The sequence below is a fragment of the Argentina silus genome (assembly GCF_951799395.1).
Source record: "Argentina silus genome assembly, chromosome: X".
NCBI classification, from domain to species: Eukaryota; Metazoa; Chordata; class Actinopteri; order Argentiniformes; family Argentinidae; genus Argentina; species Argentina silus.
In genome coordinates this window covers 30,582,872-30,597,640 of record NC_139653.1, presented here as the reverse complement: position 1 = coordinate 30,597,640, position 14,769 = coordinate 30,582,872, and the positions used below count along the sequence as shown (strand labels likewise).

The 14,769-nt window shown below is 41.1% G+C and overlaps 1 protein-coding gene across 11 annotated transcripts in view; it reads right to left on the bottom strand.

The window, feature by feature from the left end:
- arhgap42b (Rho GTPase activating protein 42b) overlaps window positions 1-14,048 on the bottom strand; it is a 72,525-nt gene extending 58,477 nt beyond the window's left edge. For all 11 annotated transcript variants that reach the window (XM_083695057.1, XM_083695060.1, XM_083695061.1 and 8 more), the window contains exon 1: window positions 13,827-14,048. In XM_083695057.1, the coding sequence (XP_083551183.1) occupies window positions 13,827-13,980 (154 nt within the window). In that variant the 5' untranslated portion in view covers window positions 13,981-14,048. The remainder of the gene's footprint in view (window positions 1-13,826) is intronic.
- Between the last annotated feature and the right edge of the window lie 721 nt (window positions 14,049-14,769).

Sequence of the window (14,769 nt, the reverse complement as noted above, 5' to 3'; positions counted from 1 at the left end):
AACCAAGCGACGGCACACAGAGAGGGTAGATGAAGCCCGAAGGCGTAATTAATAATAAAAGGGAAAAGGGTAGGGGAGAGAGCAGGGGTTCAGCAGGCAGGCGGGTAGTCAGACGAGCAGGGGTTGGGCAGGCAGGCGGGTAGTCGGACAGGCAGGTGGTCGGGCAAAGTAGGAGGCCGGAACCCAGCTCCGGTCCTCGGGTCCGTAGCCCTCCCAGTCGATGAGGTATCATAGACACAGTACGATCTGGCACTGGAGTGAAGATCGGGCAGGGCTTTTATAGGGTGTTGATTGGGGATCGGGTCCAGTTGTGCTGTCGACTGGGAAGACGCTCCAGTGATGACTGCCGCGGCCTCGAGGTGGTGCCAGAGGGTTGGTTAGGTGGGGGAACCGTAACACATATTGCCCGGTGTCATTGTTCCCAATAGAAAATAAGGTGTTGAGTACACTTCTGGCAAACAGATTGAAAGAGCATATAGCTGACATTGTTCACCTCGAACAAAGAGGATTCATACCGGGCCAAGATATGTATTTCAATTTAAGACGCCCTTTCGATATCATGTATCACAAACATAGTAAAGACACTGTGGTAATTGCTTGTGATGCTGAGAAGGCGTTTGATCACATTGAATAGATACAGTGGCTTCTGAACAATTACACACTGTGTGGATCAGGTTATCATTACAAACTGAGAAAACGGAGAGGAACAAAACTGATCAGGAACCCTGAAGCCTGGGAATACTTACAAAAAGTGGCGGAGAGGAAAAAGCAGTCGATGGGACTACATCATCTCAGTCATTCTACAAAAGACTTGGAGTGGCCAAAAAGAATCTCTTAATGGAAAGGAATCTCACATCCATAATTGTGTTTGCAACAATGAATTCAAGTGATAAAGCAAAGAAAGTGGCTGGAAATGTGTTTATTTGGTTTTACTACAAAGCATTACGTTTAGTGCAAATGCAGCACATGCAATGCAGTTTCCGCACCATCCCTTGTGTGAAGAACAGTGGTACTGTAGATGCATCATGTTATATTATCAAGTTGTGATATTATCAAGTTGATGTGGTGTTTTCACAGTGGAGGAATAAGGGAATCATCAGAATGAAAAATTTGTATTTGAATGGGAAGTTAGCTACCTATCAACAGTTACGGGAGCAATATACTCTCCCAGTATCTAATTTCTTTCTATACTGACAAGTGAGGAATGTTGTTAGGACACATATTCCACAATATGAGATAAAGCCTCAGTCAGCACCATGTCCTTGAAAATGTTTTTCTTATTGCACCCTGTATGAAAGGGTCAGTCTCCAGATTTGACGATGCCCTACAGACCCACAAGGTTTTAACTACAGCCAATATCAAATGGGTTAGGAATAGGAACTTGTTGTAGAAATAGAATAGGAGATATGGAAGGAAAACAAAACAGAAATACCCACGATACACACTATGATAACGCAAGACACAACCTGGTCCAATTTAAGGTACAAAGGATTCATTATTCTAAGAATAAATTGCATAGAACACTGTATACCCCAACACCTCTCCACTATGTGATAAATGTAAACATGGTAAGTGCACCTCAAGTCACCAATATTGGTCCTGCCCAAAGTTACACTCATTTTGGTTGCATATATTTGACGTGAAGGGCTTTTGACCAAGTTATAGACCCATAGCCAATATCCGCTCTATTTGGTGCAGTTATTATTAACTTCAATGGCTCTGAGGGACAGGCATCTCCTTCTCCACTCTATTTGCCAAACGTTTGATATTGCAGCATTGGAAGCTAGAATCGGTTCCTACCTTTAATTTGTGGTTAAGAGACTTGGGGAATGTAGTATATATGGAAGAGATCCGGTATGGCATAGCCAATAGGATCAGAACATTCCAAAGGATCCCAGACAGCACACATGGATCAGATTGACGTCGTCAGTACAACTATGAGAAATGTCTGATGTACTTACATTGCATAGATGTAGTGTGGGGATTTTTTTCAGAGGGCCTCCGTTGGTAATACATCAAGAAAAGTGTGGTTTGAAACTGTCTCCAGCCGCTCCTTTGCCGGCCATCGGTTATACATTGGCACTACATATGCCAGCTCCCTTACAAATGTTATTGTTTTTTCTTCTAGAGACACTCTCTTTATCCTACCATATGCCGATGTCAATTGCCCACATATTCTCTGTTATCTTGATGTATTACCAATGCTCATTTCCTACCTACTAATCTAACCTACTAAACTGCTAAAGTAAATCATTGATAACTTATTCAATGCAAACATATGCAGGTTATCTAGCAAATTGTCATCTCATAAAGGGAGACAAAAGTTACAGCTGGTAGGCTGAACATTCATTATGCAATGGTCTTCCACTTAAGTCAGTCTTTATCGAGACTGCAGTCTTGCAGAGCACACACACCTGAATTACACTGCTAACAGCAAACCCCTTATAAATCTCCTCGACCACGGTAGGCATCAAAATATCACAAAAGCACCAATTTTAGTCAGCAACACTAACAATAAGTCTCCATGAGCATAACTAAACAAAGTTACCCCAAACAGTTATAACAACAACGTAACACCACAAACTGTATAGCCGCAAAGCATGATGGGCCATGACACTCAAAAATAACTGGAGCTGGCATATGTACAGTAATGCCAATGTATAACAGATGGTCAGCAAAGGAGCTGCTGGAGATAGTCTTGAGACACACTTTTCCTGATGTACAGTGCCCTGCGTAAGTCATGGGACAGTGAAGCATTTTTTCTTATGAAGGCTCTACACACAAAAAGTTAGGATTTGAATCAAACAAGTACTATGAGGTTAAAGTAGAGATTCTCAGCTTTTATTTGATGGTATTTGTGTACATATTGGTTTTACCATTCAGAAACTATTTTAGTGTACCCAAAAGTAATGGTACAGATTCATCAAATGTCCAAATTAAGCACTCATGTTTAGTTTTTGGTCGACAATCCTTGCAATAACTGCCTGAAGTTTGCGACCCACTGACCTGAGTATCTTCTCTGGTGATGCTCTGCCAGGCCTGTACTGTAGCTGTCTCTGGTTGTTGTTTGTTTTTAGATCTTTTTGGCTAAAATCTTACCATCAGGAAATAAAATGCATGTTCAATTGGATTTAAATCTGAAGATGTACTTGGCCCTGAAAAAGTGAAAAAAGGAAATTTCCACTTTTTGGCCCTGAAAAACTCCCTAGTTACTATGGCAGTATGTTTTAGGTCATTGTCTTACTGTATAAAGTACCATCCAATGAATTTGGAGGCATTTGCTTGCACTCGAGCAGACAAGATGTTTCTGTACACTTCAGAATACATTCTGCTGCTGCCATCATCAATTAAGACAAGTTAGCAAGTTCTAGTGGCAGCTTTACATGCCCAAACCAAACACCCCCTGCACCATGTTTCACAGATGAGGTTGTATACTGTTAATCTTGGGCTGATCCTTTTTTCTCCAAACTTTCCTCCTGCAATCACTCTGGTACATGATAATATTAATTGTATCTGTCCACAATACCTTTTCCAGACCTCTATGGCCTTTTTAGCCTGTAACCTGACCATCCTTTATGAGGATAACTAGTGGTTTGCACCTTGCAGTGAAGCGTCCGTAGTTTGGCTGGTAACATATTCTGCAGATGAATCTCTTAACCTCATAACACTCCAAACTTTTTGGAGTGTAGAGCCAATGGAAGAAAAAATGCCTCACTGTCCCATTAAATACGCAGGGCACTGTATTACCGACGGAGGCCCTTTGAGAAAAAGATCGCCAAGCTAAATATGCAAGGTAAATGCATCAGAAATGTCTCATAGTTTAGATAAATAAACATAAATCTGATCCATATAACCAGTCTGTGAATATGTATTAGACTGCAAAGAAAAGCACAGAAACAGGATGTGCAACAATATTCTTATTTTAGAATATAGAATAGTTTGCTGTTGCTCCAGTGCAGTCATTCAACAGGTGATTAAACAGAGTGCACAGGTGTGTTCTATCTCTTATGATTCCCCTAGCACTAGCTGCCCTTAATTATTGTGACATTACATTTCTGATGTCTACTCTACATAAGTTTGATGTATGAATCATCAGAGGAAATTTTCAAAATATATATGTTGTCCTGCTGTCAATGACACATTTTGCTGATGTTCTACCGATTGGCAAAATTCACAAAATGTTTACATCCTCCCGCTGTCAATATGATGCATTTTGCTGATGCATTACTGACGGGTGACATTCTATACGCCTACATATTGCCAATGTATATGTGCTGTCTGGGATATGGCAGCCAATATTGGTCAAATGGAGTAACAAGGACTAACCTCTTCTTATGCTGGTCATTGTGTACAGTATGTCTGGGATACTTTTTTACTCACGGTCTTGTATCTGATAATTTCTATTTGTTTACATTGTAAGTGGTGCTTTGAGCCTAGTGGCAAGCCTGTTTGAATTTCCAAAGTTTGGCTTTCTAGTCCCTGTATGATCTCCAGTTTGTTTACTTTCTGCAGTTTGTAAGTTGGCGAACTATGGAGACACTAGCAACACATCAAGCACATCAAATGATCAGGTTCTGGTAATTTTTGTAAAAATCACAATTCTGGTAACTATTTGTAAAAAGCACAATTCAAATCCATCCAATTGTGTAGTTACAGTGAGCTAACTTGGATTATGCTTGCCACACACCAAGTTCGCTAGCCAACTAAAGCACTTGGATGATAAGAATGTCCCGCCCTCGTTCTAAACCGTTCCCCATGCACTGTTTGGCCTCATGAGGACCAGGGGGGTAGAGGAGTCTAAAAACCAGAGTTGTAAGCACCAAATAGGCCTGGAGTAACCGATCAAACTTTTGACGGACCGTGGATGTTGAAATATCATCCTATATGCATCCACGCCAGCCCATGCTCCTTTTTAGCCCCAATGTCGACATTCAGAATGCGTCTTCAAAAATACCTGAAAGGGCTCTACTTACAAAAACGTTGAATTGAACAAAATCTAGTCAACAGGACTTTTACTATAGGTTTAGCATGGATGTGACTGAAATCACATGACTTCATGGGGGTGATGTCACAGAAAGGGGCAGAGCACTTGTCAATCAGGAAGCTCCCCTGGGAATTGCATGAGTCAGTGACATAGGATTCTGACAAGATTAATATTATGGATATAAATCCTTGAAAATGTTTTTTTTTCTTCTTTTTTTTTCCAGTTTTTTAGTTGTCCCACTGCTGGTGAGAAGGGGGAGACCACCACCTGAATGCTGCCGGTGGGTATGGCACCACAATGATTATATTCAAGGGCAAATGGCTGAAGGCAGAGTCCACCAAGCACCGTGGTGAAAATGTCTGACAACGGGTGGGTAAACAGTCAGTTGTTTTTTGAGTGGGGGAGGCAATTCGTGTTGCAAAGCCTGTCAAGAGATGACCCACGTCCACATGTTCTTCTGCTTGATGGACACAGCTCCCACATTTATAACGTGGAGTATTTAAACCTAATGAAGGACAACAATGTCTATGTCCTTGGCCTACCATCACACACCACACACTACCTGCAGCCAGCAGACAGGGCCCTCTTCAAGAGCCTCAAGCAATACTGGAGGCTGGAAGGGAGGGCCATCACCAGGGAGAGTGGGGGGAAAAGGCTAGACAGAACCTTGTTTTTGGCAGTCTTTTCAAAGGTCTAGAGCCAGGCGGCGACCTGTTTGAATGCCATGGCTGGCTTTCGGGGCAGCGGGATCAACCCGTTGAACTCAGCCGACATCACTGCCCTCTTTGCGCCAAGTGAAACGATGGAGAGAGAGCATGAAGAGAGACCTCTTAGTGTCCCACCAAACCATCACCTTCTTGCAGCGTCTTCTTCAGGCAGCTGTGTGCCCTCCTCTCCTCCGTCCTGACCCTATGCATGCCCCTCTTCAGAAGCATCATTTTCAGTGCCTGCTGGCAGTGCCCCAGGATGCTGTACCACCTCTGGCACATGATGTTGAGGTGGAGACAGCAGTGGTACAGGTCGTGCAGGAAGCAGCAGTCTCATTTAAGGACTTGGTCCAGGTTCCAGTCTGAGAAAGACCAACCACCATCCGGAAGAGATCAAAACCGCTGTCCATGAACTTCACAAGCGATGAACATTTTGCCGAATTCCAGGGAAGGGCAAGGGAAAAGCCAGGGCCAAAGCCAAAGCCAAATCCCAAGAAGAAGAAGGAGGAGCCATGCACCATCTGCCACCATACATATGGAGACAGAGACGATCCCAAAAGCGCAGAAGAGTGGCTGTCCTGTGCGGTCTGCAGCCTTTGGTATCACAAAACATGTGCAGAAGATAATGGCGTGATAGACGATGATGGGTCTCTCATCTGCAAGGACTGTTTGTTCCCCGAGTAGCCCCAATTTTAATAGAATGGAGAATTTAAATGAATAACCAAATGAATAATATGTTCATCTAATTGTTGTTTGCTGAAAGTAAGGTGATTTAGGCTTTTTTAAGACAAGTGTCCCAGATTACAAAGTCACCTGTTTTTTTGGCACAAAGAACACTAATGGCATGTCTCCTCTGGGTATATTATCTACATTCTTTCTTCTGGTGTGGTTAGAAAACATATATAAAAATCTAATGTGTTGATCTAATGTGTTAGACAGATATCGGAATAAATCGCAGAAGTCAAAATTGCAAAAAATGTCCCAGATTACCCAAATTCACCCTACATAAATATACCCCCAAAACGGTTTATATTTTACATGCCTAGTCGGAACTTCTTATCAACGTGCTTGGCAATTATAACCTCCTGTCAGGTGGCACAGCTTGGCTGAAGTGTGTGGTTCAGAAGTGAACACGCCATTCGCATCTTTCAAATTTGAAGCACAACGAAAGAGGTGTAAGATTGTCTAACTGCACTTCTATGCAAGTAAAGGGAATTGTTTGGTCTAATAGAGTGCTGGAAACATAATTAAATGTTCTATATGCCTGCATGTTAGTCATGTTACGGTTTTAATAGTACACTACCATTTAGCATGCTCACCAGGCAGCCAAAACTAAAACCACCTAGCATAGCAATAGCCACAAAGTATGCTGTCTGGTGTTGTAAAATCAAGGCTAGTTTAAGCCACCTTGATAGATAACTAGCTATGTTATGTTCCATAACCCAAAATTGGACAAAATATAATTTGATTGCAAAATCATAATCAAAGCATGATGCAAAAGATAAATCATATGTGTTTGCCTCAACAACATGATTTCTCTATGGCGATGACATTCTGCTAACAGTCCTGCTAAAACATGCTGCTTGTTTGACCTGCAGGTTTTGACAGTCCGTGCTTTTGGCTGCCTAATGTTTAATTGGATAAATACTGTAGTGAAACAAACACATATTAGCTAAATTACACCGAATTGTGATCCATAAAGCTAGCTTGATACAAACGCTTATTAGCTAAATTACACTCAATTTACGTTTCATCAATACAAACACATATACTTCCACTCACACCAGGAGTGACTGGAAAAGCAATTGGCCTTGGCACGCACGGCGTAAGCCCTGCTGTGGAAAGCCGGCTAATGAAACGCTAAGAGAAGGTGCTGGGTAAAGGTTGTTACATTTACATTCATGGCATTTAGCAGACGCCTTTATCCAAAGCGACTTACAACAAATACATTTGTTTAAGTAAGTGAATCATCTATCCAACAGTCATCATAAGACAAAGTAAACAATGCTCATACCAGGGGCCATTGGCAGTCGTAATGCCAGAAGCCTTTATTTTTTTAATATACAGTGGGGGAAATTATTATTTGATCCCCTGCTGATTTTGTTAGTTTGCCCGATTACAAAGAAATGAGCGGTCTATAATTTTTATGGTACTTTTATTTTAACAAATAGACACAGAATATCAACAAAAAAAGTCCAGAAAAACATATTATATAAAGTTATAAATTAATTTGCATTTGATCGAAGGAAATAAGTATTTGATCCCCAAGCAAAACATGACTTAGTACTTGGTGGAGAAACCCTTGTTGGCAAGCACAGAAGTCAGACGTTTCTTGTAGTTGGTCACCAGGTTTGCACACATCTCAGGAGGGATTTTGGTCCACTCCTCTTTACAGATCCTTTCCAAATCCTGAAGGTTTCAAGGCTTTTGCTTGGCAACTCGAAGCTTCAGCTCCCTCCACAAACTTTCTATAGGATTAAGGTCTGGAGACTAGCTAGGCCACTCCATGACCTTAGTGTGCTTCTTCTTGAGCCACTCCTTTGTTGCCTTGGCTGTATGTTTTGGGTCATTGTCATGCTGTAAGACCCATCCACGACCCATCCTCAGTGCTCTGGCTGAGGGAAGGAGGTTCTCGTCCAAGATCTTATGGTACATGGCCCCGGCCATTGGCCCCTCAATGCAGTGAAGTCGTCCTGTACCCTTAGCAGAGAAACAACCCCAAAGCATAATGTTTCCACCTCCGTGTTTGACAGTGGGGATGGTGTTCTTGGGATTGTAGCATTCAGCATTTCTCTCCCTCCAAACACGAAGAGTCGAATTTATGCCAAAGAGTTCAATTTTGGTCTCATCTGACCACATCACCTTCTCCCAAGCCTTCTCTGAATCATTTAGGTGTTCATTGGCAAACTTCAGATGGGCCTGTACATGTGCCTTCTTGAGCAGGGGGACCTTGCGGGCACTGCAGGATTTCAATCCGTTACGGTGTAGTGTGTTACCAATGGTTTTCTTGGTGACTGTGGTCCCAGCTGCCTTGAGATCATTACCAAGCTCCTCCCGTGTAGTTCTGGGCTGATCCCTCACCCTTTTTATGATCATCCTTACCCCACGAGGCAAGATCTTGCATGGAGCTCCAGGCCGAGGGCGATTGATGGTTATTTTGTATTTCTTCCATTTTCTAATAATTGCACCAACAGTTGTCTCCTTCTCACCAAGCTTCTTGCTGATGGTCTTGTAGCCCATTCCAGCCTTGTGCAGGTCTACAACTCTTACCCTGATGTCCTTTGAATGTTCTTTGGTCTTGCCCATGATGGTGGAGAGGTTGGAATGGAAGAGATTGATTCTATTGACAGGTGTCTTTTATACCCATAACAAGCAGAGATTAGGAGTACTTTTCCTAAAGTGACAGGACTAGTCTGTGTGCCTCATGGGCAGATAACCAGTCTGTATGAGCCAGAATTCTTGCTGGTTTGTAGGGGATCAAATACTTATTCCCTTCGATCAAATGCAAATGAATTTATAACTTTATATAATGTGTTTTTTCTGGACTTCTTTGTTGATATTCTGTCTCTATTTGTTAAAATAAAAGTACCATAAAAATTATAGACCACTCATTTCTTTGTAATCGGGCAAACTAACAAAATCAGCAGGGGATCAAATAATTATTTCCCCCACTGTATATTTTTTTTATTATTATTAACAGGAGAAAACTTGTACAGGGGGGTATTGGGGGTGAAGAGGTCTCTAGGGTATGGGGTAGGGTTAGTACAGGGGGGGTAGTGGGGGTGAAGAGGTCTTTAGGCGGGACTGTTAAGATGTGGCCTGAAGAGATGGGTTTTCAATCTACGGCGGAAGATCGGTAGTGACTCTGCAGTCCTGACAGTAGTGGATAGCTCATTCCACCAGCGGGGCGGCAGGACAGTGAAAAGCCATGACCGAGTGGCGCGGCCGCTGCATTGAGGCGGCGGTGCCAGGCGGGCAGCCGAGGTGGAAGAGCGGAGTGATCGTGCAGGGGTTTGGGGGCTAACCATTGCTTGCAAGTAGGGAGGGGCTGTTCCCTTTGCCGCCCGGTAGGCGAGCACCAGGGTCTTGTTCGCCAACTTCACTAAAAACGAGTATATCGGTTACTTGTTCAACACCCAGGCTGTTTGATGATATTAAAAGTAAGCCATCAAATTTAATTTATAACAGGGCTCCAGAACATTTAGAATGTGACTATCCACAGTCCACTTGACTTAACAGTGCAAGCTGATACTTCAAAGTACTTCAGAGAAAATAAACTCTTTTTTTTTTTTACTGGAGTGACTGAGACAGGGTGTCCTGCAGTGACTGCGGGTTCTGAAGCAAATGGCATGAATGTCGCAAGTCTATGGGCATCTCTCAAGGCAGTGAATGTCGAAAATTGGACAGTCATGATGATCAGAAGTTGCTTCATTTCCAGGGTCCTCATTACCATTCAAACTTTGTGAGCGAGCTAACTCAACCTAGCTACTATCACCAGCATTGAAGGACGTGTATTATGTCATCATTGGCATTCTTACTGATTATTTTGACACAACATGCATGACTTGCAGAGCAGCATCAAGGGGATGGATCAAAGTTTGGACAAACAACCAGCACTGGTTGCAGTGGTGAGCCTAACCAATAAACACCACACCTGAACGAACGGGTTACCCTAATGGGCTTTCCCGCCCGAGGCTAGGGTAATGGGAAGGAGCTGTTCCAGAGGAGTCCCAACGGCAAATGTTTCTCTCCAGAGGATGGCTATAGCAAGCTAGATTTCTTGCTTATAGCTATATCAGGCATAATGTGTGGTGATCCGAGCAAAGGCACCCCTTTCACCAATGTCATGATTATCTGACAGTTTCAGTTATCATTAGCTATGTTGTTAGTAGTAATACGCAAACACTAGATTTATGATAATGTAGCTACATTGCATACAGTAAGGGTAAATGAAATAGTTTAACAAAATAGGTTAACAACATCTTTGCCTTATTAATTTAACCACAGTGAATGTAGCCAACTAGTCTGATCCAGCCATCCACGTCCTCTGCCAGCTACAACTGCTGCATAGTGGTGGAGATAGCAGTGATGATGGCCTTGATGTCCTGTCTTCCTGGAAGAACTAGCCAGCTAATGTAGCTTCTGTAGCTCCGCTTTGGTAGTTAAAGCAACAACATACTTAGCTAGCTACATCCAACGTTAAAGGTCTGTACAATTATTACATACAATTATTTCGAACAATTACCTACAAACACCCAATTAAAAAATGTTTCTCTCTTAAATGTGTACACACGCCATAGTTTATGTGGAGAAAAAATAAATTCTCTCCCTCTTTTGTGCAATTCGCAATGATTACTGGGAACGGAAAGTATGCTGGCTACCGTGCTTTGTTTTCCAGACCTCCCAAGTACGCCAGCAGAACTCAGTATGTCCTTGACATTTAACAGACTTGAGTTTGGAACGGCACTTGATCACATGACTGCGCATATCTGTACTTGGTATACGCTCTAGATAGAGTGCAAGAACGCATTTTGGAACACAGCTGCAGAGAATCGACTCTCACAAGCGAACGCTGTGACGTTGTAGGGGCGGGTCTTGCCAATATGTGAATCATGTCTCTGCGACCTTCACAGCCTGAGATACAGCAAATTGATGGATGTTGTGAAGCATTTTGGTGTAGAACATGTATTGTAAGATGGATTGGTGAAAAAAGTAATTTATCTCAAATGATATTTTGTTTGACTGAATTTAAAACATCTTATTGAGCCATCTAAAAAAATAAAAAAAAGTCTTGTTGCTCACACGTCAAATGATTTATAGCTTATATTATTGATATAACACAAGCTATTTTCTCAACTTTCATAAAAACACATGAATCCTACATATAACTAAATTCCCATAGTTGTCCTGAAAAGGAAAATGTATTACACTTGATAGCTCACTTGGATTGTTATAAACGATGAATTTATGAAAAGCGAAAAATGGGGCTTAGACTCATGAATGTTAACAATGTTCCAAAAGGGTTCTTCCACAAGGACAGCCGAAAAACAGTGGGAACTCATACAGTAGTAGTTACAAACTGCTGCATCAACATCATCACTAAGCACCGCATCAACATCCTCATCTTGTGCTCCAACAAAATGGAAACATCCTTGTTGTTGAGTACAATGGGGAAGGGAAGCCAGCAAATCACACACATATGGAGCACAAATAACTTGCATTGAGAAAGATGACATACATGTTGCACATTTCTACAAAAAGGATTAATCTTCATCATGAAAGAGCACACTGTCACATATGGTGTGGTGTCCCTAAGACAGATTCTTAGGATTCTTCCCACTCCCACACTGTTGCAGACAATAAAGAACATTTTGCAGAGGCTATCTCAGAGGCAACCCAGAGGCAGATTGGGTGTCTCTCTGTGTGTCTACACATGACATCGGCCTCCTTGTATTTTCTGTTTTTTCCAAATCAGTTTTTTGCTGCCAAACGTGTAGACTGTTTATTTTGGTATAATGAATAAAAACACTTTAAAAACCACAAATGTCATTGATTTAAATCATATTGAATTAATAGTTTCAAAGGAATATTTATGTTTCTTGTCTTTTGTGAGTTCTTTTTGATCAATTTCAGTTTTTAATGTTATATGTAAATGGTTGATAAAATAATACATTATTACCTTAATGAGGGTGTCAATTGTATACTTCTACCCACTCTTTCTGCAGACGTATTTGAATCTTAATTTGGAGCAGATATTTAACAGTTTTTAGGAAACCTGGTTTCATTAAAAAAAAAAAAAAAAAAAAAAAGAAAAAACCTGCACAGTTCTTAAAGTTAATGTGTTTATTTATTTATTTATTTTAAATCTGTTGGAATTGTTAGAAGTAGTCCCTGTGCATAGAGTCGTATAGTTTGTTCAACTTTGGTATCAAGGCTTTTTGTTTGGCAGATATTTAAAAGTGAAACATTTAGTTCCAGGGTCATTCTGTTACCGTGGAATTGCCCTGGCTCCTCCAGAATTTTGGTGTTAAAAACACCACTGGTTGTTCCTCATGCACACAATACTTTCACACAATGTGTGAAACATTATTTTTTAAATCATGGTAGAATATTAGCTCAAGAGAGCACTTTATGAATTTGCATGGCCTAGTGTATATGCAATTTTCTCTAGGGCATATCAGGGCTACTTGACCTACTTACAGGTAGGCTTTCAATTGTATGCAAAATATCAATAAAGATATCCAGATGTCAGATATTCTTAACAACACAGAAAGACCTACTTAAAACGCAATCACAATGTTTCACAGCCCACTTACCCTAAACATCCCCTCACTCTCTTAATATATAGGTATGACCACATGTCTAATATTGTATGTCCTCATTCCTTCCTTGTGATTGAAGAAGAACCCTTGACAGAAAGCCCTTCGGTATTCCCCAGTAATGGGCCTGAAGGCATACCCACTCTGGGCATTCAAATGATCTCAATGTGCCTGAGGTCTGGCCTGATGGAGGTATAGTGCAGTCATTACTGCAATGTGAACCCAAACATCTCAGCATTTTCTTACATCAGTCTGCTCTCTCCACTTTGTTTACATTCGGCACATTACAAATTCAAGTGGCCTATATAGTAGGTAAATACATAAACAATCCAAATGGAAACAAATGGAACATCATTTTACTACAAAGATGAGTTGCCTATACTGAAGTACAGGAGACATACCCTTTTGTGGATCATAATCCAAAATTCTAATATTTGGAGAAAAAGACATTCAATGCCAAGTAGCGTATTAATGGTGCTTGACATGAGAACCAAGTGAGAATGGTGATTTTCCTTTTCAGCAGCGCGAAATCTCACGTCGACGATGCTACACGGGTTCAAAGATTCTGGAGGGTCTCGGCCATAGAAATAGAATGACATTTCTATGGTCTCGACGCGGTGATGTGATTCAATCACACATGCAGGAAAATAGATTACAGAGGAGAGTGGCGTTTTAAACTTTAACACGTTCAAATCCTGCATTTTCCTGATGTTACAAGTGTAATAACATTATAATGTGTTGCAGGCTGTAATGAAAATATCTGACGCCTGTAGACTTGCCTACCACAAAGTCTGACGGTTGATCCGGGCTACTTACTCTTCAACGCCGTGATTAACATATTTCCATCTTTGATGAGTTCTTTGATGAATTTGTTTGTCCGGTCCAACTCAAATTCATGACATTTTAGACGTTCTCTGAAATCAGGACTATCCAGAAATGAATCGCTGAACTCCAGTGTAGGGAGTCCCATTGTGAACTTACTAGGAAGATGTCCTACACACGAAACTGTCCACAATCTCTTATTAGAGTATTTCGTCAACAAAAGTTCACTGTAGTTGTCATCATGCAATACCGGTGTTAATCAAAGTTGTCGAAACTTTCCCTCCCCCTTTTCCCACTTCCGCCGTAGTTTTTTCTTGGTCTCTCTAACATTGTGTTCAGCGCCCAATAGGCCTGCAAAAATAAACTGTGACTGTATGACTCCTGCTGGTTAGTTTTAGACGCGTAGGCCTGGGGTTGACTAGACCATTCAAATGATATTTATGACATAATTGTAGGCCTGATTGCACCTCTCAAAATTCATTAATTGCAAATGAAGTAAATTGGCCTTTTAAGGAATTCCTGTGGTTGCAGGAAATTCAAGTTTTATTTTTATACAGCCAACACAATATTTATGACCTAAAGCAATACAGAGAGTTTGATAAAGGAATTAATACATTTTTTGTGTTCACATACATACATATACAGTATAATATAAGATAATATATACATATATAAGAATGTATAAGATGTATAAGAATGTATAATTTGAAATAACAACATTTTTTAAAGCAGGAACAGTAGACCTACAGTTATGTGTGGCAAGTATTGTGTAATTATGCCTTCTAATAGATCATGCTGGAACTAATGAGAGTATGAGGATGTTGATATCTGAATTAATACCTTGGTAAATGGAAGTAATTAGACTGGAGCCATAGGAATCAGTCACATATATGGAACAGAGAGGGATAATAATGATGTCAAACTTCAAATTAGCATT